Source organism: Condylura cristata, unplaced genomic scaffold (assembly GCF_000260355.1).
Source record: "Condylura cristata isolate star-nosed mole 26May11 unplaced genomic scaffold, ConCri1.0 scaffold00024, whole genome shotgun sequence".
In the NCBI taxonomy this organism is placed as follows: domain Eukaryota; kingdom Metazoa; phylum Chordata; class Mammalia; order Eulipotyphla; family Talpidae; genus Condylura; species Condylura cristata.
The window spans coordinates 26122878-26150841 of record NW_004567125.1 but is presented as its reverse complement, the minus strand read 5'-3'; the positions used below and the strand labels follow the sequence as shown (position 1 = coordinate 26150841).

The following is a 27964-nucleotide window of genomic DNA, read 5'->3' as shown; positions in this document are numbered from 1 at the left end:
TTTAATATATTTTTTGCATCGTTGTTACAGTTTTATAGTTTCCAGCTTTCCTAGTAAAAACATGCATGAAGGTGAGTCTGCAGAACTATGTTAGAGAAAGCAAACTTGCCTCTGCTGAAAGCACACAAATACCCTAAAAATACACGTCAAAGATCCCTGTATCCTTCAGAGCCACAGACTAACTGGGCAGCAGTCACTGTGGGGTCACATGGTATCCAACACCCCATGACCAGCCCTTGTCTAGTGAGGTGTATGTCATTTGGCAATAAAAATTCACCACGAGTTGAACTCTGTCTTTTATGCTCTTAGCCAAGAGGGGATATTTTTATGCACATTCATTTGGTTTCAGATTGGCTTGTGCCACAATTATAAACATTCAGAAACACCTAGGTGCTTCAGTGTTTCCAAAATAACTAGGGCTTTTAAAATCAGACTCATTTTGGCAGCATTTTAAAACAAAACAGAACGAGGACAGGAAACACTCTGGGACTCTGGGTAAGGAGACAGTCTCCCTGATCCCCACACATAAGCTGTCCTGGAACATCTGTGGCACCAGCGGTGGGAGAGTTTCCCACTTCTGGCAACAGGGAGGGAAGGGACCTTCATGCGTAGGCATGTGAGAGAGTCAAACATTTAGTGCTTGCAATTGACAACACCATGTGTGTGTGTGTCTGGTTTTGAGCAAAAAGAACATCTGGACGAAGAGGGCTTGCAGTGGTTGGGCATAAATGCACACTGTTTAAAAGATCATTGTAGGCAGCAATGCTCATCCTGAATTCTGAGGGAAAATAGCCTTCTCAGACTCAGCATGTCAATATCTGGCTCCTCAAACCAACCCCCAAACCATGGCCTCGAGAGTAAATGCTTAAAAAGGACTTCATAAAAGGCATGCTGACTCGTTGTAAACATCTCAATGCCCTCCCTTTATTTATAAAGAAAAAGAGAAAAACAGAGAGAGAATTACAGTCTGGAAATCAAAGACACGAGAGTATGGTTCAACAAAGGTTCAGAATCCCAAAGCTATGTTCTAAAAATCAGGAAACTTGCAATAAATAAAGGACCTCAGGCACAGATATTTCATGCAAATTGTAATAAACATATGGAACACATTATTCAGAGCGAGGCTTAAGCTAAGGGTTTAAAGAAGTACAAAAAGCATCTGGCCCCATTTCTAGAAAAGAAAGAATCTTCCAGAAGATGCAAAGCAAAAGTTAAAAAGTATCAGCGAGGCCAGTCCAAACAAATATAATCGTATTAGATCAGAAATATTTTCTGCATGTAAAGTTATCATTTTTCAAACATCCTCTCAATAGAAACTGACTGTGATTAATGCAGGAAAAGGAAAATAAATCTTGGCAGGAAACCACTTGTGAATTTCATTATTTTATTAAGTTACCCTACACAATTTCAAGGGAAACAATATGCTCAATATTAGGAAACTACATCACTAAAAGACTTTGGCTTATAAGCACATACTAGGGGCTGGGAATGTACTTTAAATTGTTCAACTTGTATTTCTTATTATCACATAAATGCACAACCTATATTTAATTTGAACCAGTCATTGTTTGAACCACACTATCACACCAGATGCAACAGTATTGTTACAGATTTTCTAAGCAGTTGACTAGGTGAAGGGTAAAAAGCCATTTTTTTCTTTGGAGACATGTAGAGAATTGTAAATGCTATGGTATTTATGGCAAAAAATAAAGCCTTTTTCCTATCATTCTAAGACAGAGGAATTCCTTGCTCTGTCGCACTCTATCAGAACTTTGTTTGTAGCTCTTACTTGTTGAGAAATAAGCTCAATTCAGAGCAGAAGAAATGTTAAATTGTGTAAAACTTTTTTTCCCCATATATAAAATATCTAAGACAACAGACCACCTAAAAACTAAAAAAACTCTGTGTTTTTAAATCAAAGACAACTAAAGAAAATGCAAAGAAAAAGAGAGATTGCAAAAGTTTATGCATTATGCATAATTTAAGCTTAGTGAAAATAATGTGCAATGGGATAGAAAGCAAAACATGTTTGGCCGGTCCAGAACAGAAACTAATAGGGTATTTACTAATGATTTCAAAATTGTTCATTATGGTTATATAGGTTTGCTGGTGTAATTTCTTCTGCCTAGAAAACAAAAATTTTCCCCAATCTTCAAATACCCAAAATTTCTATTAATCAAACATCAATTCAAATGTCACCCCCTCCATGAAGCCTTCCCTGATCTCCTCGATCAGAAGGGATCTCTTGCCTCCACCTTTGCAGCATTTATCAGCATGAGGCTCTACTTCTCTTACACTGTGATGACTCCAGTATCCCTTAGCTTCAAATGAAAGATTTTTGAAGCAAATCAATTGTGTCCATCCTAAATCCCTAAAGTGTAACAGTGTAGTTGAGGGCTTTTAGGAGTTCACAATGGTTGACGACCATGTGACTAAATCCTTTTCACCTTTTTCACTCATGAAATAAGTGAGGGTCATGCTGCTAAGTGAGGGCCACAGCATGTGAGCAGGTGGCCTGAGAGAGTAGTGAGTGACTCTCAAGAAAGCATCTCGGGTCATTCACAACAGACTCCTTCCTTCTGACTTCATATAGGAAGTCTCCATAAAAGCCCCAGATTCGCACAAAATCTAGGTATCTTGGTCCTGTAGAAAACAGTCAGAACTCTGAGAAGGTGCTAGCTCTTCGTATCTGTGGAGGACACAAGGCCTCCTAGACCTGGATGTGGGAGCACGGGGAGTCACGCTGGGCTGAAGAGAAATCTGACACTCTATCATTGGACAAACAGAGACCCACACCCAGACTGTGGTCAAAGGCAAAGCCAAGCATAATGCATGGCTCTGAGAAGCAGCAGCAGGGCCCATGAACAGAAAGAACTGAGCAAGGTACCAGTGTTCTTTTTAAAGAGGAAACGGAAGTAAGTTCCCAGGCTAAGAAAGATACACGTTCCCCTTGCTTTGGAAGAACAACAACAAAAGCCCCACTGGCACTCATGGATGGTCCTTTAGCTGCCTTGCAACCAAATGTTAAGTCATTTAAACACAGTGATGGAGCAGTCTCCAAAATAGAGGACGCACAAAGAACGTTTTTAAAAGACAATTACGTGTGCGATGTTAATCCACTTCTCGATGATTCTGGCTCTCTGCTGAGTCTTGAGCTCTTTGCCCCCCAGGATAGTGCTGACAACGCATTTGGTGAGAGCATTAAACTGCGAAATGGTGGCACGGATGGTGGGGGCCAAGTGTTTGTTTTCCTTCTTATCCCTCCGGGACCAAATGCAGCCCAGGCAGTGGTGAGGCACGACTTTCTTGAATAATTGCTAGGAGAAAAGAGAAATTGACTTTGAGGACAGCACAGACATTTCTGAAGGCAAAGCTGTTCATCTGGATCTTCTGAAAATTGGTATCTTCAGAAACAGCAATAGGATAGATGACCTTTTCTACTTCATTGGCCCCCAACAGTCCGTGCCAAGAGACAACATAATCAATATAGTTACTGATTAGAAAAGCCCAGTTGTTCTAAGTCTGTTCAATTGGACAAATGGATCACAATGAACAAAAGTGAAATCACCAAAAACATTTTGACATTTCCTGCCCTAGAAAGAAAGGCAGGCAAAAATCTACAGTACAGTATTAATCAAAAAAGATTATTTTGACATTGACTTGTTATCCAAGACACATCCTGAGTCTCCAGTGAGTGAATTGTCCTATATTGTGTGTGGGAAAGTAGTTCTCAGAGATCACCATATCTCTGTGACAATTATCAATATCAATATTTCACATTACTTAAAATGAAGAAAACAACAATCATAAAAGGAAAAGCATTTCAGTGTCACCCAATAATAAGAAGGAAAAAAGACATGACAAAGTTCAGCTTCCAGGTCTTTGTTTAAGTCATAACCAATGAAGTTTTCCATCTTTCTCTTATGTTCACAATCGTGGAACAGCCACCACGAGTTTGTTGCACACATCAGATGCTCATTGGCCCCTCGGTGCCATACAAGATGTGGAAGGTTTTTACAAAAGAGAACACCAGGTTTGACTTTATAATGGACTCTGATTTACTTCTGATAGTCCACTTGCATGCTCATTAGTTGGAAATTTTCTCCAACGTGGTAAGCAGAGACCGTGGTCATTCACAACAGTTAAATAAACAATCCTTTACTGAACTGCTATCTCCCTGCTAACACTGAGCTCTGAAATGTGACTGACGTAATCAAGCATGGATAGCCAACAAAAATATTCCAACTTCAAAAGTACAGGAAGCGCGCACAGAAATGGGCTCCCAGATCGAGTCACATGTGGACTTGGTGAATTTATTTTTCCCTAACTTCTACTTTGACCCCTTTACAATCCTCCAAATAAACAGTTCAGATCTTGAAATATTTATAAGTCCAAAGGGAGAGAAATACTCAAGGAACAGGGTATATTTTGTTTCACTGGGATTAGAATACTTATTTCACCCTGTGTATTGAGCGCCAAGTGAAAAGCACCGTCACCCAAAACTGCAGGAAGAGCTTAGGCCTGAATTATTCAGAAGATCGATCCAAGTCTCATCTTCACCCTATAGCACAGCCTTTCTCAAGGCTCAAGAAAAGTCCAGTCACTCTGCTCACATGCCCTCCCCTCTGCCAGCACTGTTGCGCCCCATACTTAAGTGGGAGCAGCTGAGGCACAAAGCTAAGCCCTACCGCATCCATGTAGGTCAGCTGTTCTGCCACGAGGTCTTCAGCAAAGCACGTGAATTCTGCGGCCCCTCCACCCTCCAGTTCCTCTTCCTCTTCCAGGCTGAAGGACAGGGTGTTGGGAAACCCATCTGTTCACCAATGAAAAAAAAATGAGTAATTTAGTGCCGCTGTATATGACTTTGTTTGCAGAGTTTCATCAGAAAGAAAGGGGCTGATCCTTCAGAAAACTCGGTGGAAGAAACGAGCACTACAAATAAAACAGTACAACAGATTTCAGTGAAGTGCAGGTCTCTGCAGTCTCTGATCATCCTTAGATTCTTTATTAAATTCAGTGGCTAATGTTGTCACTGATAAACCCTTGGTTCCTAGGTGAAGGCTACAGCCAGCGAGGCAAACTTTGGGGAGGTGAACGTCGCCTTCCATTCCAAAGGTTACCTTTATGTTGAGCTCCCCACACCTTCCATCCGCTCAAGGACTAGTCACCTAACTCCTTAACCCTGTCTGTGCAATTATTAATTACTGGTCCATTTAAGAACAGAAACCTGGAAGGTTTGAGTGTGAACATAGACCTGGCTTTGGGGACTACATCAAAATTTGGGGAGTCCTCAGAATTTTTAAAATGTCTTGGGATTCTCAAAATCTGTGAAGCAGCTTTTATTGTAGCTTCCACCTAAAGTGCATTGAAGTAGTAGAAAAGCATTGAACTAAATCAGTTCAACAGTTCACTTGAGCTAATGAAAGAAAAAAATTACCATCCAGCAAACGATATGGGGCACAGACTGAAAAAGCAAGGACAGAATCATCAGTGCAGCCACTCTGGCCTCAAATCCAAAGCTAAAGGGCTCAGCACACAGAGGAGGACCCCCAGTCTCCATTCCAGATGACTGGAACCAGAGGAAGTGGCTCTGGAACCCCTGCCTTCCCTGGAGCCTGCCCCCAAGTCGCAGATCGTTCCCCAAGCTCCTTCCCCTTCACATACCTCACCCTCTTGCCTGTCAAAATTGCTCTCAAGACGGAATCGTAGTTGCAGTATGGGCTGCATCTTAGCAGAAATTTAAGTCAAGGTACTACTCTTTCCCCAGCATGTTTACCTTTGAAGACTTTTCTTTCTTTCTTTGTTGAATGAAAAGAATTTTAGTCACCTTGGATCAGGCTGGGGAAACCTTTTCTTAGTTTTCTAGGGGAATGGGGCTACTAAGAGAGGATCGACCCCTGCATCACTTTGCTATCAGGAACCACATGGACACTTGTCAACTCTCGTGATGGGTATGTGGTTAAAGGATGCCTCCCTCAACACAGCTGAAGGGGAATGCAATAGAGTTATGTCTGGAGAAGGTAGTGGCACAATGCTTGCCTGTGGAATTGGGGGTACCAACAGGTAAGTGCTCTAAGAAGCTAAAACCCCACACTTCCCTTCCACTGCTGCTCTCACTCAGTGGATGGATAAGATTTTGAAATCACAAAGAAAGGCTCAGCATGGGACCTCCCTGGTGGTATAAAGGGTTAAGTCTCAGCACTATGAAGCTATCTGCAGCCACTGCAACAGTTCAATCCCCAGCCAAGGAGCTGACCCACATGACACAGCAGACCTCTCCTGTCTCACCCGCTGCTCCCCTCAGCAGTCTGTTTCAGTAGATCTGCCTATTCTGCTCCCCACTCTGTCTCTGGTGAATCCTCTCCCCTTCCCTCCCCCAATCTCTCCCCCCACAGCTGGCCTGTACCCTAGTTCTTGTATGCATAAATAAAAATAAAAATCTTTAAGGAAAAAAAAAGGGATGAGCATGGGCCTGTGGGCCTATCACCGGTTGTGCGAGCTACTCTGTAAATCTACCCCAAATGCTCTTCAGCGAGGGGCTGACCCACCTGAGTTAAGGAGCACACAGGGCAATAGGCTTAGTTTTCTCTTTTCTTCAACACTAAACGTGAACATTGTGCATGGTCCTTTTTTTCTGGGAGCTAGTCCACCCTTCACAGATTCTGCTTCTGACTCTTTCACAGGTAAGCAAGTAAAAACTTGAAGTCAACTTTTACTTTTGTAAAACAGGTAGGAGTTTCTTGCTTTTGTTAGCAGGAATTGGGCGAAATAAGCCTAAGGAAACCAAGCTCTTAAAATTCCTTTTCATTAATGATTCCAATGTTTAATAAATAAGAAGTTTAGAACGTTGTTGATTAAAAATTTCCAAGCTTAGGAAAAAACCCTCATTGGGTATGGCCTGAAAGCCTTTCCAAAGTCAGGCATTCGTCTCCCTTGCCTCTGCCTGCCAAATGCTCTCTGCCTTCCAGTCCTGGGCTGGAAACAATGACTGACTGGTCCCACCGGTTCCCCAATTAGGCTGGGAGCCAGGGGCAGCCCCGGTGGGGAAAGCTGGGCTCCAACACAGCATTTTCCACTCCTGCACAAAGGCAGGCGGGGAGGCCCTGAAGGGAGCTGAGGTCCGGCAGCTGGAGGAGTGCCCCTGGTATTCAAACATTCCCGGCAGATGAAGTCATCTGAGATACAGAGAACTTGGCAGGCAGCTTCCAGTGATGCAATTGCATTTTCCCCTGCTGATCCCTCTTGCACAAAAACCTCCACAGGTACACTTTGGAATTTAAGGTCATTTTCTTTGGTGCTGAATCGGCTGTCCTTATCGGTGTTGAGGAACCATTTCCTTTTGCTCACTGAGGAAGCCAGGCATCACTTCAGGGAAATGCCTGTCAGGAGCTCCAAGTGGGTCAGCCGCCATGGCAACCAGCAGCAGCGCAACAGCCACGAGGGGACAGGACGTCAGCGGCAGCCTGTCCCAACCTCTTTCTGACTGAGAGTTCTAAGCAGCCCACGACCTGCTGGGGCGGCCCTTCCTTTGTCCTTGAAAAGAGGCAGTCAATTCCTCAAATAGGAAAAAACAACCACAGCAACTTCCCTTGGTGAGGCCCATTAGGGTCCCTTAACATCTGTCCTGGCAGGGATCAAATGAAGCCAAGGCCTTCTATGCTGAAGGAGAAATACCTTTCCCCAGGACAGAAATGGGTTTAATTCTTTGCCTCCTGGAGTGGGTGGCTGTGGGTGATGGGTTTCCAGGTGACAGAAGAAGGAGCCACTAGGTAGCTAACGAGGAGCAAGCTCAGGTCCATGCTAGCAGGGTACATGCTAGCAAGAGCAGGCAAGTGTCATCAAGGCCATCACCCTCTTCTGGGTGTGAGCAGAAGCCCTAGGAAATCACGTCTCTGAGCCAGTTTCTTCACATATAAAATGAGGGTGGCCGGCCCTCCCTGGTGGCACAGCGGGTTAAAGCGTGGCACTAAGAAGCTAAGCCACTTCAGCATGAGTTCAATCCCCGCCTGCCCTGGAGGAGATCTACATGGCGAGGCAGACCTCTCCTGACCCGCCCGCTGCTCCCCTCAGCAGTGTACTGCATCAGTCTGCCTGTTCTGCTCCCCACTCTGTCTCTGATGAAACTTCTCACTGCCCCTGCACCTCTAGCCTGTACCCCAGTTCTGTATGTATAAACAAATAAATCTTTAAAAAAAAATGAGGCTGGCCTTGAAAATCCCATTCTCTGTTCTAAAAGTCTGTAATTAGTACTCCCCTAACCTTGAGAAATTTATAACCACCATCAACACCCTCAGCAGCTTCCCTGCTAAGGAAAATGGAAACCACCTAACTCATCACCAGAGCACAGAGAGACCTTTTCTCAACATGGAGCTGGCAGATGCTGAATCAAGGCATCTGGAATCGGGCAAGTACTCACTGTCAGCATCTATTTCTTGTTTGTGAAACTGCTCGAGGAGATTGTGTGCTCTTCTCTCAGGGTCAGAGCCGGGCATTGTCCGTTTGAGATAATCCAGCAGTTTCTGTAAACAAGGGAAATTCGGGGGCTCCCGGAAGTCCTCAGCACATTGGTCAAGCCAGGCCCTCAGGATGGAGGCGATCGCACTGGGGAGAGAAATGGACAGTCACTGCATCCACTCCCTGGGACCCCAGAATAAGCCCTGGGTACAGGCTAACCCAGGCAAGCCCCCCAAACTTGGGCAGCTGGTCAATAGATAATTTATCTACAAGTTCCTGGAAGTGTTCATCAAGTTAAATACCTTGAAAATAAGTTGACTGCATTTTATTACATTAAATGGTAGTTGGGGAGCAGGGAAAAGTCTAAATGATACGTCTAAAAAAGAAAGGATCATAAACTTTAGAAAATCCCGTACAAGGAGAAAAAGCCTTGCAGGAGAGGGCAGCTTCAAAGCTATCTGTGCACAACCAGATGATGTGTTTCCAATTCTGGATTCACTCAACTCAGACCACAAAACCCGTGGCACGAACATTTTAGGAAATCACTGAGTGGCAATTAGGCCAGAAATCCACGTGGTAAATGGAACAGTAGATGTGGGAAAGACATATGTGTATGTTTAACTTTACAAAGACCATTAGTGTCTCAGCAAAATGTCCACACTAAATTATTCATTTGCTTCTCAAAATACAAGAGAGTATATTTTAAGTGGGAGATACAGTGTGAGTGGGTCTTTAAAAGGTAAAGGAGAAAAACTTGGGAAGCAAAGTCACCATAAAAACAAAGTCCTCTGGCTGCTCTGAGGAACTCAGCAGTGTCCCCCTTGGGTGAGAGGAGGTTCACACGCTCGGTGAAGACGTCACTAATGAAAGGAACAGGGCGGCCTCTTGGTAGAAGGAGCCCTGTCACAGAAACAAGCCTCTGATGGATAATAATATCAAGTGTGAATACCCAAAGACACCATTGATGCTCTCGAGTCAGTCACACGCTGGGCTGTGCCCACGGGACCAGCCAAACCCACAGCCTTGGCGGTATATTCATTCATAACGGCGGGCGAAGATGACAGACCTATGATGAATGCATGTTCTACTGACAGAGATGTGCTATCTCATTTTCACTGAAGACTAGTTGGTGAACATTTTTCAGCTGAATTTTTTTTTTTTTTTACCAATTTAAAGATTATCGAGTCATACTTTGAAGCATTTAGTTAGCTGTAAAGAGACTAAAAGCTATCATTATCCATATGTGTGAAACTGCGGGCTGGACTCTCAGGTGTGTCTGCTTTTCACAGGTTCTGATTTTATAACAGGAAGCTGGACTGAGATCAAGGTATATGTACAACACATGCCAACTTACCACTTAATTTTTGGAATTGAAGTACAAGCAGAGCGAAAATTAATTTTGTTAGCTGTATTCCCTGCTGTGGTTGTTACTGTTTCACTGAGGTGGACATGCAGGCACATGGAAATGTAATACTGGTGAGTCTACACAGGGGCGGGGTGGGGGGAGGTGGGGGCAGACATGAAGCCATTAAATAAAACTTGGAATTTAAAACCATCAAAATCATTAAATTCTTCCATTATTAGTCCAGATGAAATTTAAAAATAAACAAAGTTTCTGGCCCTCCCTGGTGGAGTAATGGGCTAGGATGCAGCACTGCAAGTGAATGGCAGAAGCTTCAGTGTGAGTTCGCTCACTGCCTGGAGGTGACCACATGGCTCAGCAGACCTCTCCTGACCCGCCCGCTGCTCCCCTCAGCAGTGTAATTCGTCCATCTGCCTGTTCTGCTCCCCACTCTGTCTCTGGTGAAGCCTCTCACCGCCCCTGTACCTCTGGCCTGTACCCCAGTTCTGTATGCATAAATAAATAAATCTTTAAAAAACAAAACAACAACAACAACAAAAAACGAAGTTTCCTTCCTGTCCAAGAAAGTAGAAGAAATTCATCAGAAGTCTAGGATTGGTTGAGAACATGCGTAAAATGAAATGAATGGGCTCATGTCAGTGAACCCTCAACATTCAGTTCATTCACCACCTCATCTGTTATGCGTGAGTGTTTATGTCCCCCCAAGACTCAAATGTTGAAAATGAACCCCCTGAAATCAATTGAACCTGTTTTTTGAGGGCCCACGCGGCATTCATTACTACTTCTTTCTTTACCAAAACCAAGTGTCATGCATTGAAGAAGAAAACGATGACCTGGCATTCTGACATTCAATTCTGATCAATACTATGACTTTTTCTGTGCCCAATTTGCCTTCTCTCCTGACCAGCACACGAGCACTGTGGCAGGCACACCAGAGGGAGAGAGCGGACACAGGAGACGCTGGCGACCACACACCAGGCCGGCAGGTTTCAGCTCTCAAAAGACGGGCGAGTTGATTTAATCGACACTACGACTCACTATTTCAGGAAGAGTAAGCTCTCCCCGCCAGTAACACTAATGGAAAAACAGACACGGAGGGATCGTCATTGGTGTTACACAACAGAAAGCTTAAAAAGCGCCTGCCTAATGACACCAGCAACCTAGCGACCCCAAAGCCTCCTCAGAGTTTCATGACTGGAGAACCCAGGTAGAAATTCAAATGACAGGTAAAAGACAGACAATAAAAGATAGTAATGTATCATTCAATTCTTTAACTCTCATAATGGTTTATTTCAAAAATTCTAAAAACTGAGGGCCTCTCTGGTAGCACAGAAGTGAAAGTGCAGCACTCTGAAATTATCAGTAGCCACTGCAGCTCCCCGGCCAGGGAGCTGATCCACAGGGCACAATAGACCTCTCCTGGCCCACTGCTCCCTTCAGCAGTATATTTCAGTGGATCAGACTGTTCTCTCCCCACTCTGTCTCTGGTGAATCCTCTTACTCCCACACCTCTGGCCTATACCTCAGTTCTTGTATGTATAAATAAGTAAATCTTCAAAAAAAACCAAAACTGATTATTGAAAAAAAAATTACAAATGTTTGTAAATGAACACAACACAGAATCTACTCCCCCTTCATTCTATTTTATGTTATTTATTTATTTATTTTATGTTTTAAAAGGGTAGGTTTATGAGGCAAAGGAGAGGCACCTCCTGCGAATTTACAGGTGGGCAGGAGAGCTCTTTCCCTTCATTCTAATCTCATTGCCATGACCTTCTGGTAATAATTTGGGGTATACCCTTCTAGATTTTTCTCCAGATATATATACAGATTGAAAAAGCATATAAATCTACGTGAACTGTTCCCTGCGGGGATATATTATAAACACTTCTCCACTCATCACGCCTAGCTCTCCCTTACTGTTTTCCAGGGTTACTTACTGACTGTCCCATTGCATGGAGCTGCCATAATTAATATAGTCATTCTTGTACTGAGAAGCAGGTACTTAAGTTATTTTCAGGTTCTCATGATCACAAACAATTGCAAAATGTACCTCCTTGTTATATCTCTGTGTGCTTGTATATTTCCACAGGCACCTCACAGAGCACTCCCTTCCATGCAAAGAGCCAGTCTCAGAAAGTCTGAAGGGAGGTTCTGCAGAGGGGTCTCAGTCCAGAATGGTCTTGCCTTGAAATGCACATTTGTGTCTTTAAGCAACTATGAAGATCCATTCATTTCACCATTGGTGACAGTACCCTTCCTATGGATTAGCCCAAGAAGCTTTGAGAGTTCACTGCAAACCCAGAGGCTAAATTAGCTACAAAAAGCATTTTCACACAAAGGAGGAATAAAGTTGGGGGAGGAAGAAGAAAGAGAAGGGAAAGAAATATGTAAGAGGTATAATAAAACGCCAGGCTGACCTCTGCCTTCCTGGCAGCAGAGTGCTTGGCCTGCCAGGGTAAACAGCTTTCTAGAAATGCCAGGAACATACAAGAAGCTCACTGTAGCCTATGTCTGCCAGTCCTGGGAAGAAACTTGCTATTCTTGATAGACTCATGAAGCAGATCAAGTACGAAATTTTGAATATTTCCAGAAGGAAAGTGGTATCACAAAATCATGATGGAGTCAAAGGATTACTGGTTCATGGCTTTCCCAGTCTAGCCTTCTTGGCCCTTTCTGGAACCTACCTCAAATACTAGCTATCACTGGCTAGTGGGGAGGATATGAAAAACTTGCATACTGAAGGGAAATATGGCTTAATGTCACAGATTTACAAGAAAGGAGTGACTGCCAACATGAGAAGGTACTTCGCTTTGCAAGTACACAGAACAGGAGGCTGGAGAAGAAAAACCTGCTTCACCATTCACCCTGCCACCTGTCAACGAAGGCAGCAGGGTGAGTCACTTTACTCTATCTAGAGAAGAGACACAAGAATACCTGTCTTTCTCAACCTCAAAGTGGTGGGCCATGATTTCACAGGACAGAATGTTCATAAGGACTTGGCAAGATACTTGCAGAAAGACATAACTGTTAGCAGTCTTGCTGCTTGCCTTACGCCACAAGGGAAGGGCTTGAAAAGTGTAAGGTTGGTTTAGTGAAAATCAATCAGCACTCAAGGAGATCAAAGAATCTGCCACCTACCCTAGAGAATGACAAAGAATACAAACCAAGCTGCAACACCTGGGGACCCAGGTCTGAGGGAAAAAATTTCGTGGTCAACAGTTACCTTGTGGGCACACGCACATACACACACACACACATGCTTGCTTGCACACATGTAATACTCAGTAGCATACACACCCACGTCTGAGGCATCATCCATAGGACGGATCAATTCAGGGACTTCGATCTGTAATACAAACTGAAAGCTGTGCCTCTTGAATGACTGGTGAAGACTGAAGAAGTAATTTCCAAATGGAAAGACTAAGACTGGGACATAATCTAAACTCAGTAAGGAGAAAAGTCAGCACATGACCTCAGATCGGAAGTTATCTTGGGTGAGATACAGAACATTACTCAGTGCCAGGGGAGGTGCCTATCTGAGAGAGCATGCTGGGTGGGCCGTCAGGGCCAGGACCCAAACCTGAGAGTATGAGTGACAACCAGAATTGTTTTTCCTACTGCAAGCATTCCTGGCAATGTGCTCAACCTTAGTAGCGAGCCTTGTCTAAACCACCGCAGTGGTCTATGGAGGGGGGGAAGGTGTGTTTAGGCACCAAAGTGTGGAAATGACTGATAAGAGATCCTCAGACTTGTCCTTCAAAGAAAATACACCCATGTAGAGGGAATTAATTCACAAATGGAACTAGGACGTATTGAGTGCCCTTTATTGTCCATTTTTACAAAAGCTAGTTACTTAAGTGAAGTATGTTGTAAGTCTAGGTGTCTAGGGTCCCATAGGAGATTCACCTTCAGAGAGTTAACTTGGACACCGCTTCAAGGTGAACCTACTGAGGAAATAAAATGTAAAAGCTGAGATCAAGAGAGTAAGAAAGAGTTAGCTGGGTGCAGACTCTGGGTCAACAGTGTGAGCAGAGGTCCTGAGGAGAGAGAGAACAAAACACTTTTAAGGGGCATAAAGAAGTGAGGTAGAGGAAGAATGGAGCACGATGAGATTTCTTAGCCAAGGAAAGTTACACTGAATAGCACCTGGCAGAAGATATAAGACAGATGCCTTCCTTGCTTGAGAGGTACAAGGAGACAGGACAAAACTTCTAGACATTTCACAGAGCTTCAGGCATGCAGTGAAGAGCAAGTGGGCTGATGTTATGCATAAGCCACAGATTTTTAATGCATATAGAGGTTGTAGGTAAGTGCATTAAATCTTATTAAAATCCCATTGGCAGTAAAATACTCCAGAATTGGGAAAATGTTTAATAAAAAATATTCTAGGCATGAAGTCATCTCTCCCATAATATGAAACCTCCAAGAAACAGGATTACCATGACAAAAAGAATAACTCTGTCCATTTAGAACATTTTTCTCTCCTCAGAAATAGATTTGAGATAATAATGCTTAGTTACTTAATCATCTACAGAAGATACGACATTTTCAAAATTTTCAAAAAGCAGCAGAATTTTTTGGGGTAGTCTCCAAGAACACACTCTCTGCCTAATGCACATGATGAAAAGGTAAGAAAATCAGTGTAGGGGTTGCCAAGACTGAGGACCAGAGCCAGAGCATGCTGACCTTCAGGTAAAAAACACAAAGTCACCCTTGATACTGGTCTCAAGTTAGACCTTGCACACCTTGTTCTCCTAGTCACAGGAGAGTTCTCCCATGTGAGGTTTGCAAGATAGCTTCAGCTGCTGAGACCTCCAGATAGATTATTTTCCTAGTGAACATGAACAAAGGAAGGAACTGAGCCTCCCCTTTCTTTTTTGAAAAGGATGGAAACAATTATCTGGACTTGTCGAGGTCATCTTGCAATGCTTTCTTGTACTTTCCACTGCATTTTTAGTCCTAGTGGTGAGGAGGGATTGGAATGTGGGAAAGGAAAGTGAAAGAAGCATTAAAAGAGGCTGAGGGAAATAAAGGCAGAGTCCCAACTAAGCACCAGTAGGTAGATGCAGGCAGGGAAGTCAAGTAGGGGCCATGAGGCAGTTTAAGAAGAGAAGCTCCAAAATACGGAAGAGAAAGAAAAAGTTTGTGCAGGACGGACACACAGATTCACAGAGGAACTATGGGTGGGGAAAGACCAAGAGGAGATGAGCCTGAAACCAGCTACCCAAAGACAAGGGTGTTTGCAGACCTATCTTCTTCCTTCCTCAACTGCTAGGGGGAAAACTGTCCTGAATAAACTCTACAGATACAGGTTTGTGGACACCACCCCAAACACCAGACTACAAAATCCCAGCATCACCAAAGGGAGGATTGCTGGGACCTGTGGGTGTATTAAGCAGCCATTGTTTGGATATAAAACCAGACATGTGGGCCTTTGGGGGTCTCTTGGCCTCATGGTTCATGGCCTGTCTCTAGGCTTTTCGCCAGCTTTCAGCATGTTATTGGGGTTCTGGGTCAGCAGAACTGGTAAGATACATTAACCAACTTATACCTCTCTCTCTTTCCCTGAGTTATTCATTTTCCTCTCTCTTGTTAATAAACACATTATTAACCTTTCTGTGTGTGCCTGCAGTTGAATCTTCTAGGTCCCTTTAAGCATATGGGTGAGGACCCACAGTCAGGCAACCCAGTGTGGACTGGGTAACAAACAACATGCACAGGCCCTGGCATCTGATGGAAAATTCACAGAATTTGCACACACTTAACCCCTATTACCAAACCTCACTTAGGGGGCCAGCAACCACTCCCCATGAGGGAAAAAACATAAGAGAGCAACTATATGCCTACTTCTCATGTGTCACACAGCTGATGTGGCTAAACAGTTAGACCAACTCCAGTTTTGCGGTTTTTTTGCTGACACGTATGCTCTTCATGCTCCAACCTCCTAATCTATGTGTTGTATAACAACAGAGCCCTTACATGGGTGTTGTGAGGTTTAAAAGAGATAATGCAAGTAAACATTTAGTTTACTAGGAGTACTTGAAAAGTATTTCCCATTTTTGTTATTTTAAAAAGAAGAACTGAAGTCTGTAAGACTTAAGACCAAGGAAATAAACATAAGCATAGTACTACACTTGTAAAGCTGTTTGCCATAGGCACAGGAGTTAGGGATTCAGATATTGCTGTTCATGTAACTGACATTGAACAAGTGGAAGGCAGATGGGAGGGGCCACTTTCCTCACTGTTGGGGAGGGAATTTACAAAAAAGCAAGTGGAGAAGGCTAAGAGGATTTGAGCTAGAGGCATCAGGAAGAACTCATGTCTAACACAATATAGATACATACGGTTAGACATGGAAGTATTCACACACACACACACACATATATATATGTATATGTATATTCACAGATAGTATACACAGGACTAGAAAATGCATTTTCTAGTGCTGTCAGCTGAGAGGATCTAAAAGAAATGACCCCCCCCCCAACAGCAATGAGCACGTGGAGCTCCCAGAGATCAGTTTTTAATACCATTCTCCAATACAAAAAAAAAAACAGTTATTTTTTAATAAATGGCTGACTAGGAGGGAAGTAAAAACATAAGTGTCACCAAGTGAAGAGGGTTCAAACAAACAAGCCCTAATAATAGCGTTATATCACAGAGATTAAGGAGTTAACCAAGAGAATTTCCGACAGCTAATGCTGTGCAGCTAATGAAATAAAGTAGCACTGTATTAAAGCCCAAAGTGTAACATAAATATTCGTACATCCATATTGGCATAAATAAGTGACTAAGTTAATACATGGGGAAGACAAATTTCTCACGCAGAAGCTTTCTGAATACACTAGGTGGACACTTCACCCTAAATGAGGGAAAGTGTAATAACTCCTACTCTTTACGTGTGCGCTGGACACAGAGATTTTATTCCAAACATGCACTGTGGTAAAGAAAGGGAAAAAAGATATTTTCCATGTAGAAATATATATTAAAAAAATACTACTTCAGCCAGGTGATGAAGGTCAACACTGACAGACGTAGATCACATTGGTAGTCTGTATTCTTAACACCACGTGATGAGAATGGCATCTTATCTCTGTGATATTCCTCTCAAAACTGTATAAATTCTAGTTGAACTGTGAGGAAAACATTAGCCTAGCTATGAAAATTTTCCACTAAAAAAACAACTTGCTCAATTTATGTCCTCAAATCTGTGGAGGTCACAAGGTAAGTCCAACAGACTGTCGTGGCCAAAAGGAGCCTGGGGAGACAGGACATAGTGGAAGAGAAAATGGACATTAAGGAAATGTGAATTAACTGTGACTTGAGTTAATAATGTGTCAATAATGGCTCACTAATTTTAACAAATATACTATGAAATGTTAGCAACAGGAAGCCATGTAGGGAAAAGGTTTGGGGATTCTTTGTGCTATTTGCTGAATTTGTATATAAATATAAACTATTGTAAAAAAAAATCTTAATAAAATACATTAGTACTTACGGGGAATATTTTCACTTTCATAGGGAAAGATATAGAAGCCAGTATAGAGGTTAAGGTCTGGGGTACTCCCAACTCTTTCACTTATTCCTTATGTGATCATGGACTTGTTCCTTAACCTCTCTCTGCCCCAGATTCCTCATCTATAGACTGGGACTCATAATACATGGAGTTATTTTAAAAGGTTATATATTACTTAACACAGGGACTACACCAACAAAGCACTCAATGAATTGTAGCGATTATTATGACACAGGGCCTTTGCCACTCATCAGAATTATTTTTGAGGTCCTCCCTGGTGGCACAGTGGGTTGAGTGCTGTATGGCAAAGCTAATCCGAGCTGTGGCCATTTCAGTGTGAGTTCGATCCCCACCCCTGAGGTGACCCACGTGTCTAGGCAGACCTCTCCTGTCTCCCCCACTGTTCCCATTAGCAGTGTACTTGGTCAATCTACCTGTTCTGCTCCCCACTCTCTCTGCTGAATCCTCTCATTGCCCCTGCACCTCTGGCCTGTACCCCAGTTCTGTATGCATAAATAAATAAAAAAATCTTTTTTTAAAAAAAAGTTATTTTTCATGGACCTCAATAACTCATTACTCCAGTCCTTCCCAGAATGAAAAGGGAGTTTTTAGGTTATAAATAGGCCTCTAATGAAAAATTTGCTGAGGGTTTTTACCACAATGATATTGTTCCGCTGGTAATGACAGATGCCACAGGCCACCAGGAACAGGAAGCAGGCTCACAGACTGATGGACAGTCCAGTCTACACTTCCTTCTTCTTCCTCACACCCTTCAACCTCTCCCCTTCCCCAGGAAACAAGATTAACTTCCACATTTCTAGCAGTTGTTTGGGGACCTTGCTCAGAGTGTCCACTCCTTGATAAAGCTATACAGCCAAATAAAACAACATAGATTAAAAGAAATAATCCCAACTGTAAGATTTTAGAATATTAGCAAGTGAATGGTTAGTCACAATGGTAATACCACCACCTAGATCTTCACTCACTGCTCTTTGCAGACCTGCTGCCATGTCAGAAGCAAATGTGGGGACATTCACAAGCATGTGAGACCTCAAAATTGCAGGCTCAAGGGCACGATGGGAAGAAGCCCAAGGCTTGGTGTCTGCTAGCTATGAGTTCAAATACCAGACTCCCTCAAGCAGCTGCTTGGCCTGAGTTTATGTGTGTAACTTTTCAGTTACCACACTATAAAATAAGAACACTGTCTCATACTGTATCTGTGATAGCAAGAGATATAGAGGTCCCTGCAGAATGCCCAGCACAGGTAAGCACACCTCCCGTGGTAGCGCTGGGCTGGTGCTGAGGTGGGGTCTTCATTTTCCTCCTGGATGAGGCTGAAGGGTAAATGGAGAAAGGGAGTCTGGTTGGAGAGTATGGGTGGGAAATCTATCTGATTTTCTCTGATACATAGGAAATGCTTTAAGATACTTAGGTGAATAATCTCTCTTCTTTCCAAATCACTGACTATTGCTATTGCCTCATTCCTCATTAATTATTAGAAAAATTTGGCTTGGTTGCTTTCCATCCTCTTATATTAAATTTTGATTCAAGTTGTCAATGACTTTCATAACTATAGTTTCTATTTTTCTGTGTCTAGTTTGGATGTTAACGGCAACATGGGGCTCTTTTGTGTGGTGTATTAATTCTCCACAATTCTTCTGTTTTACTTTTAGAAAAAAATGTTCCTTTCACATTAGACCCATTACTTCATCTAAATGTAGAGTTTTAATATCTAATTTCTGCCCTCTTTCATCCCTTCTCTCCTTCTTTTCTCATTTTTGCTATAGTCACTCAGCATAATGTCAATTATGTTCTTAGGTTCTCTCAGTTTTCTGGATTGACTATGGATTTCTGGGAAGATTTTTAATTCTTTCTACCTCAAAGCTTCGACATTAAAAGAATCACAGCCAACTTGTTTGATCTTCTCTCACTTTTCTTTAAAGTGCTTCCAAAGCCCTGGACTACTACTATTTACAAGACCCTTTCTAAACCAGTGATGAAAATCTGGTGTCACTATTTACGACTTCTGGGAAAAGATTACAATAATGACATTTGTATCATCTGAACGTGGAAAGATGAAAGCAGAATGATTTCAGTAATTTGAAGGGCTGCTGTGAAGGCCCCAGGAGGGGAGTGATGAGATTTAATTAACCAAAAAGAAACAGAAGCAAGTTCAATAGTAGAATAGCCATTAAAGGAAAATAATAAAAAGAGGCACATTTCAGAGTTATGTACCTATTGCTCATTCTAATCTCAGACCCATTTTAGATCCCGGGTGTCCAGGCTCTGTGTGATGAACACACCTTCATTACACTCTCTTCACTCCAAATGCAAGGACTGTAATAAAATCTGCATTGGGGAGTTTCTTTTTCCATCTGGTTCAGATTTTATTATGCCAAAAAGACAGCATTTTATTATGTAAAATGTCAGCAGGAAGAAAGAAAAGGACACAGGTAGAATGAACATGGGCAGACATGTTTTCTTTTGACACAGGAAGTGAGTTTCCAGATTTCCAAATAGTGGCAAGAGTGTATAGGGACTGGAGAAATAAACACGGTGTACCTCATTATATACAACAGTCTGGCGCCAGCATTAGAAACCACTGTGTGGCAAATGACCACTGACATCTAGACGCCTTAGAAGCTAAATTCCTTGCAAGTGAAGGAACTCCAGTTTCAGCAAGATAGCTTTAAAGCCTCCCAATATTGCACAAAACCTAATGTAGGCACTTCTGGGACTGGAATTACAAGTGGACTCACAGGATAATCTGACACTTTCTGGAAAGCATGAAAATACGAATCATCAGCTGTGGTCCCAAACACCACCAGGCAGCCTTTTATCTTGAATGTTCCATCTGTATGTCCATGTTTTCCTTCTTTTAAGTTCTTTTATCCTCTGAAGGACTGATTAGATCATATTTAGACATTCAGGAAAGCTGGGGAACTTGGGACTTGGCTGCCCACATAACATATAAGCGTAATCCTGTGCTGTACAAGCAAATATTGGAAAAACAAACAACAGTGGAGCATTTTTCTCTTCACAGTTAAACCCATTCGCTTCCCCATCCACCCCCATTCCAGTCTGCAAAACCAAAGGCATCCTCCCTAAAACAGGATGTTTACTTCCTAGAATGTCATCGAATTCCTGCTGTCTATTTCCCACCTGAAATCACAAGAAAGCGAACTCACAGCTAAGGCAAATAACAGGCATCTGGCCATTGCTGCACTAGCCTGACTCCTGATGAAGGACCAGGGGGCAGGTGTGATCTCATAGTTAATAACAAGCAAATCACCGAAACTGGATTTTTCATTCTTATTTTATCAGAACTGGTTCCAGAATCTTTCCAAACAGAGAATAGTGGGCAAAGCTTCCTCTCAAAAATACAAGGTAATATTTGGAACACATCTCTTTTTGATACTCATTGTCATTTATTTATATTCCATTTATTTTTCATTGTCATTGTTAAAAAGATGAAGAGAAAACTAAATGAACTGTATCATAGACATCATTAAGTTAACTTGATAGGCTCTCCCTGGTGGCACAGCGGGTTAAAGCACAGCACTGAGAAGCTTAAGCCACTTCTGCATGAGTTCGATCCCCGCCTGCCCCGGAGGTGACCACATGGCGCGGCAGACCTCTCCTGACCCGCCCGCTGCTCCCCTCAGCAGTGTACTTCGTCCATCTGCCTGTTCTGCTCCCCACTCTGTCTCTGGTGAATCCTCTCACCCTCCGCATCTCTGGCCTGCACCCCAATTTTGTATGAATAAATAAATCTTAAAAAAAAATTAACTTGATAGGGGCTTAGAAACTGAGCGAGGTCTAGTGACTAGGTCATGTGTTGGTGAGTAACAGAGGCTCAGGAAAGCCAGGCTGAGTTCTCCCAGCTCCTTACTCAGGGCCCCACACCCTCCTCGGCTCCTGGGCCTCCTAACTATAAGAAGGGATGTGAATAAATCAACCTTCTAAGAAGCGTACTTGTATTTTCGATCCGACTTAGATTGTCATAAATGAAGACAGTTTTTACTTGAAGACTGCAGCAGAGTTTCCTACCTTCCCACTGCTGATGCTGAGGGTCAGAATGCCCTAGGTGGGTGGTGCGGGGTTGTCTTGTACACTATTGAAAGCCTGACAACAGGCTTCGTGGCATCAAACACCACTAAGTGACACAATGCAATGTCTCCAGATATCACCCAGTGTCCTCTGGGGGGAAAAAGCTCCCCATAAAGCATCAGTGGCAAACACTCCTATCTCCTCTGTAACATTTCAACCCTCAGGAAGCCTTCTATCCTTGATGTAAGCCAGAAGCCAGAAGTCAAAGATGGTCTCTAGCTTTTGACATGTTACATGCAGAGGGGAGAAGGTGCTTTGCAAATTTCCTCTCAAAGTCACAGCAGTGACTCTATCTCATCCAGAAATGATCTGGCCAAGGATTATTAGAAAAGGAACAGAAAATAATGGTGAAGTGAGATGAAAATAATAAAACTGGGAGGGAAAAAAGGGAAATGGAAGGAAGAAAGGTCAGCAGAGAGAAAGGATTTTAACATTCCAGTATTTGTGGGACAGAGCGACCCATTATAAGATAAAGTGGCATAGTTTCATCAGGCATAATTTTTTTAAAAGGCAACCCAGTCTGAGGAAAAGGGTCAAGAACTTTCTACCAATTCATTGTGAGCCTTTGGGAAAAGACCATTGTCCCCAAAGATGGACCCCTCAGGGGAGTTCTATGTGAAGCTCTTTGTGAAGGTCTCATATGCTTAAAACTGGAAAGTCATTTGAAACAGCTTATCCTGGAGTTTCACCCACTTAACTGTTCCTGGTGTACAATGAATGTGAATGAAGTTCTGAAGGGGCCTTTAAAATAATAGGCATCTTGTGTACAAATCTATTTTCTTTAACTGCTACTTCCCAAAAATGTACTGAATCACAAGACACCCCTTGGGAAAGAGAGAGCACTGGGTATTTTTCACCACTACTCTCCTCCAGCTGTAGATCTGACTCAGCTCCAAAATATGTGGACAGCAGCACACTCATTTCTGTATCTGATCACAGATGTAGATTACATTTGACAAGACAAGACAGTTACTCCATTACTATAGTACTGAAGCTTTTGCATATGCTTTAAAATGCTTGATCTAAAAAGGTTCTTTTAAAAAATGCTTTTCAGGCCCTCCCTGGTGACGCAGCGGGTTGAAGCACAGCACAAAGAAGCTAAAGCCACTTCCACATGAGTTCAATACCCGCCTGCCCTGGAAGTGACCACATGGCATGGCAGACCTCTCCTGGCCCGCCCGCTGCTCCCCTCAGCAGTGTGCTTCGTCGATCTGCCTGTTCTGCTCCCCACTCTGTCTCTGATGAAGCCTCTTGCTGCCCCCTGAGCCTCTGGCCTATACCCCAGTTCTGTATGAACCGGTAAATAAATCTTTAAAAAAAAAATGCTTTTCAGTACCCCTGGTTAAAATTTTTTAATATAAAACCCTCTATGTCTATGATTTTCCATTTTCAAAGTGCATGGGAATGACCAGACAAATCTCCAGAAAATGTAGATTCTAACCCAAGAGGTCTAGGTCTAGCTTAAGATTCCGTATTTCTAACAATCTCCCAGATGGTATTGGTCCTGGGACCTCACTTTTTTTTCTTTTATGCTTTTTCAACTTGGTTGTAATCCCATGGACTTCCCACTACCACTTCACCCGTGTGTTATCACCACAGTCCCGTGTTCTCGTCCCACCCCATTTTGATCCTATTCCCCTCTCGACCACTGTAGAGTGTCTCTGGTTTATAGTTGTTTATTGATGTTAGTTTTTACTTTATTACAATTACTTTTTTTTTTTCCTGACCCCTTACACTCCTGCTAGAGTGAAACCACCCAGTGGGAATGCAAACTAGTCTAACCACTATGGAAAGCTGTGCGGAGGTTCCTCTAACTGCTAAAAATGGAGCCTCCATATGATCCATCAATTCCACTCCCAGGCTTCTATCCAAAGGACACAAAAACATTAGTTAAAAGGAACACTATGAATAGGAAGATTCTAATATAGCCCCCAAATCACCTACCTCACTGTATTGGTTTGCTCCTATAAAATTGTGGAGGGTTGATACCCACTGTTTATCCGGGAATTCTAAATTCTCTTGGTAGCCATAATCTAGCTTCAGCTCCACAAACTTCTCCAATACAGACATTGAGGCAGTGCCCCAATTCTGTGCTGTCCCTCAAAATGCCACATCCATTGCATTTTCCTGATTTGGTCTCATTGCTCCCTTTGTCTATTGCCAAAATCTTTGCCCTCCTTCAACATACTTCAAATTTTGAAGCCTTCACCAAGCCCTCTAGGAATAAAGTATTTGCCCACTCATCATACCTGCACTTGGCATTCAACTATCTATGCAGGTTTATCTATTTTCTGAAAAGTTTTTACCCATCTGGTAAAATTATTCCAAAAACTACCTAAACTCTTAAAAACCATACTCAGGCCCTCCCTGGTGGCACAGTGGGTTAAAGCACCGCATTGAGAAGCTAAAGCCACTTCCGCATGAGTTTGATTCCCGCCTGCCCCGGAGATGACCACATGGCATGGCAGACCTCTCCTGGCCCGCCCGCCTCTCCCCTCAGCAGTGTGCTTCATTGATCTGCCTGTTCTGCTCCCCACTCTGTCTCTGGTGAAGCCTCTCGCCACCCCTGAGCCTCTGGCCTATACCCCAGTTCTGTATGTACAAATAAATAAATCTTTTTTTAAAAAAAAAAACATACTCAGTTTTCTCCCCTACATGTCCTGGCCACTAAGGGGTGCGACCCATCAGTCAGTCCTCAGAGGAGGTAATAACTTAGGACTGCCCTTCCCCCACCCCCCAGACTTTTGGCCACCAGATGAGTATTTATTTTTGGGTGGTTTCGGACGCCTTGGAATCTCTCCCATACACTCAAGGACATCTCTTCTAGAAGGCCCAGGGCTGCACTGTGGACTTTTTTTCAACGTCTCCTAGCTAGCTCTCATCAGCATACACTACCTCCCATTTTCCAAAAACAAATATTACTTGTTAAAATTCAGATTCTAATCCACGAGGCTTGCACTGGGACATGAAAAATGAAACTTGTTCCTTGTCCTTCAAACCATCCTACTTCCTGTTTCTCTATTGGTACTTACAACAAAACTCCTCTGAAGACTTGGTCTCCATCACTTCACCTCACCCATACCTCCAAGATGGTGCCTCTCACAGGTTCCACAGACTGAGGTGCTGCTCAAGCAGCAGTCCCTCCTCAGACTCTTGGAGCTTTCTCATCTCTATCTGCCCTTTCTCCACAGGAGGTCACATCAGTCGCGCAGCTTTCAATGTTATAAACCCATGGTGCCTAAATGTCTGTGTCCTTGAAATCTAGACTCATCCATGCCCTCAATGTAAACATGGCTAAAATTAAATTATTGACAAAGCTCCTCGCACAAGCCTTTCTTCCTCTCCACTGTTACTTCATATAGTCGAGCTCCTTCCTCTGAGTTGCTCAATCCATAACCCTTAGGTGAGCATCCCAGGCTCTTCTTTCTCCTCCATGTCCTGTCAGACCTTACGGCAAATGGGCCCCTCCACAGCCCCCATGTTATAGCTCAGGTCCACACTATCTTGCCAGGGTCCTGACTACCCTTACCCCACTGCCACCACCATGGTCTGTCACCAGAAATGGTGACACTGGGGCAGGGGTCTGGCTGTGGGACCAGCTGGGCCCTGAACATCCAGGCACAGACGGTAGAAGAGGCGCTGTTCCTTTGTGCCCAAGGAGCAGTCAGGAGGCCAGTGAGGCTGAGCCTCCACATAAACCAGAGCAAGCCTTTTGAATTATAAATCAGGCCGAAACATTCTCTTCAAAATTTCCTGAACACTTCCTTTCCTCTTCAGAATAAAACCCAATGGGCTTTCCAAGGCCTTTATGTGTTGTGAGATCTGAGCTATGCTCAGTAACAGCTCATGTCCTCCGGCACTTACACCCTCTCCTCCTGCTCAGCCTCACTGGCCTCCCGACTGCAGCCTCTTCCACACTCTGTGCCTGGACATTCAGGGCCCGGCTGGTCCCATAGCCAGGTCTCAAGCCCAGTGTTACCCTTCCTGGCTTCTGGGTGAATCAGACTCTTCTCAGGATCAGCCTCCTGCTCTGACTTAGTCTTCCTTTTTCTGTGTGGGGTCTGCCTCTCACTAAAGCAGAAACGACATGAGAGCTAGGGCTTTCTTATATTTTTTGGCTCATGGCTGTATCCCTGAACAACAATCAGGTGCATGATGCATTGTTACTGGATGAATAAATGAATATTATTAGATAATCAAAAGGTAATTCTAGCTATGCTTAGTGGGGGAAAAAAAAAAAAAAAAAAAAAAAAAAACCATGGCAACACCCAGAGGAATCATGTAACTAATGAGCTGGGTTTTTTCAGATTGTAAATTCTGGCTAAGAGCTGGGATGGAGAAAAACTACTTACTTTCTGATCACTGTCTTGGACTCTGAAGAACTCTGGCTTCCATCCTCTTCACAGTTTGGGCTTGTCAAGTTTCCATACCTTTACAGATAAAAACAAACAGACAAAAGCAGTCAGTGGTGCTGGAAGGCAACTCCACTCACTTTCAAGCCCCAAATAACAGTTGAGCTTTTTAGGAGTAATTAAGTAGTTTCCTTATTTATGAAAGAATACTATCACATGAAACCATATTACTGGTAGCTAGCCAATGGGTATATCTGTATTTCTAAAGGAAAATGACTTAAAAGCAGACACACTATTTTAAGCTTTCACAATAATAGCTAACATTTGCTTTTTAGGGTCTTTGAAATGAAGTGAGACATCTCCCTCTAGCAGGAGTATTGCGATTCCAGGTTTCCCACAAGCTACTGAGACCAATGCTTGACCCTTGGGTCACACCAGCACACAAGGACCAGCACGCTGCGTATGAGCCTGGCTCCTTGCAGGGGAGTCCTTTTGGAGGATTATGGACAAAATTCTGGCCCTTCAAATAATGGCTGAGATGAGCCAGGGACCGAAGAACAGAATTCTTAAGCCTTTGCGATCAGGAGGACAGCTATGGGAACACTGAAGCCAGGCTGATTACACACAGTGACGGGAGGAGACCCGTTTGGGGGGAAACACTGGTATTTCTGCATTCTGTCTCCTTCAAACTCAAAATTTACTGAACAAGTGATCAGTCCCTAATCACACTATACACTATCTGTCCCCAAGCAAGCCTGTTTTGTGCAAAGTTAGCATGTTTCCCATGGTTCAAACTGTACATTTAGTAAAAGCACTTTAAATTCTTGAGGTGTCTTTATATCGACTTATAAAGCCTAAATGGTTCCTGCAGTTTCTCTTCCATCACTACAGAGCCAGAGATTCCCTGGCATTTTGCAAGCTATTCAGCTCAAAGTTCTGATTATAGAAATTCTATTGGTGGGTTTACATTTTTAAAGAGCACACTTTTATTTTCTGCTAATGGGATTAAAGGCCCCAGTATCCTCATGGTCCCTTGTTCCCAGGACTTACAGATCCTTTTAAAAATAAAACCCCATCTGGCCTGACCCAGTGCCAGTCCATCTGGGCTCCCTGTCACCCTATCCTGGCGGGTTCCAGTTTGCACCCTTAGGCATCAGCCCCCAGCCCTCCACCTGCTCCTATCTCCAGCTCATCAGCCTTATGGACTTCTAGGCCTCCCAAAAGTTATTTTCCACTGACCTCCGCCCTCCCTGTTCCTCATTCTGTTCCACACCTGCTATTTAGAGGACTTCCAGGGCTACCCTTTGCTTTCCCTAAGATAAGAATTGTTAGATTAAGGTTTACTCCGTCCCATGTGAGCAAGGCAGGCATAGGAAACAAGACTCCTAGTAAATTAACAGAGTGGGATTTCTTGGCACTCTCCCTGGCCACCATCGTAGTGAACAAACCATGCCCTCCTTTCTCTCAGAGCAGACTCTGTAGTTTATTTCAGAAGGAAATCCGAGGGTGGAGGCAGAGAAGCGGGGGCTCTCAGACAACCACTGGATCTCACCCATCTGGCCCAAGTGACCCAGGAACCCTCCCCTTCAGTCCTCAATGACTTCCTCTTTGTTTCTGTCCCACTGTGGTTAGCCCATAATTGTCTCTTTGGTAATTCTGGAAAGATTGCATCTTTTACCAACTGGAAGCCATGAGAGATAAAAACAAAAAAGGAAGACCCTCATCTAGGAAAGATACAAAATTTACCACTTTACATGGTTTTCTCTTCAGAGTAATCCATGCTGTTTCCTGCCCCTCCCATTCTCTTCCTTACTCCAGCTTCTTGGGTCCTCATGCTCATCCTCTGCATTTTTCAGACTCTTTACTGAGCTCTGCTTGGATGGCAATGACACCCACTACAGCTCCTCCCCCAAATGGGACACCTCAGGAAACATCAGCGGATGTGTCAAGGACAGGTGACTCACTTTGGTGGACAAGTTCTCTCTCTTTAACTAGCCTGCCTTCTGCTCTGAATATAAGCCATGAAGCCCACAGAGTATTTCACCTGCACCTGACTATGGTGAGTCTACAGGCTCACCATCAGGACCAGAGGGACTGAGAATAGTGGATGAGAAGTATCAAAAATAAGGCCAGTGTGACAGAGCACATGTCTCAAAGTCAAAGCTT

General features: G+C 43.3%; 1 protein-coding gene across 4 annotated transcripts in view; it reads right to left on the bottom strand.

Moving 5' to 3' along the window:
- The window catches only part of RGL1 (ral guanine nucleotide dissociation stimulator-like 1), a 255146-nt gene that overhangs the window by 36439 nt on the left and 190743 nt on the right, over positions 1 to 27964 (bottom strand). For all 4 annotated transcript variants that reach the window (XM_012729126.1, XM_004688562.2, XM_004688560.2 and 1 more), the window contains 4 exons: positions 25799 to 25876; positions 8417 to 8601; positions 4689 to 4813; positions 3102 to 3317 (listed from right to left, as the gene is read on the bottom strand). In XM_012729126.1, the coding sequence (XP_012584580.1) occupies positions 3102 to 3317; positions 4689 to 4813; positions 8417 to 8601; positions 25799 to 25876 (604 nt within the window). The remainder of the gene's footprint in view (positions 1 to 3101; positions 3318 to 4688; positions 4814 to 8416; positions 8602 to 25798; positions 25877 to 27964) is intronic.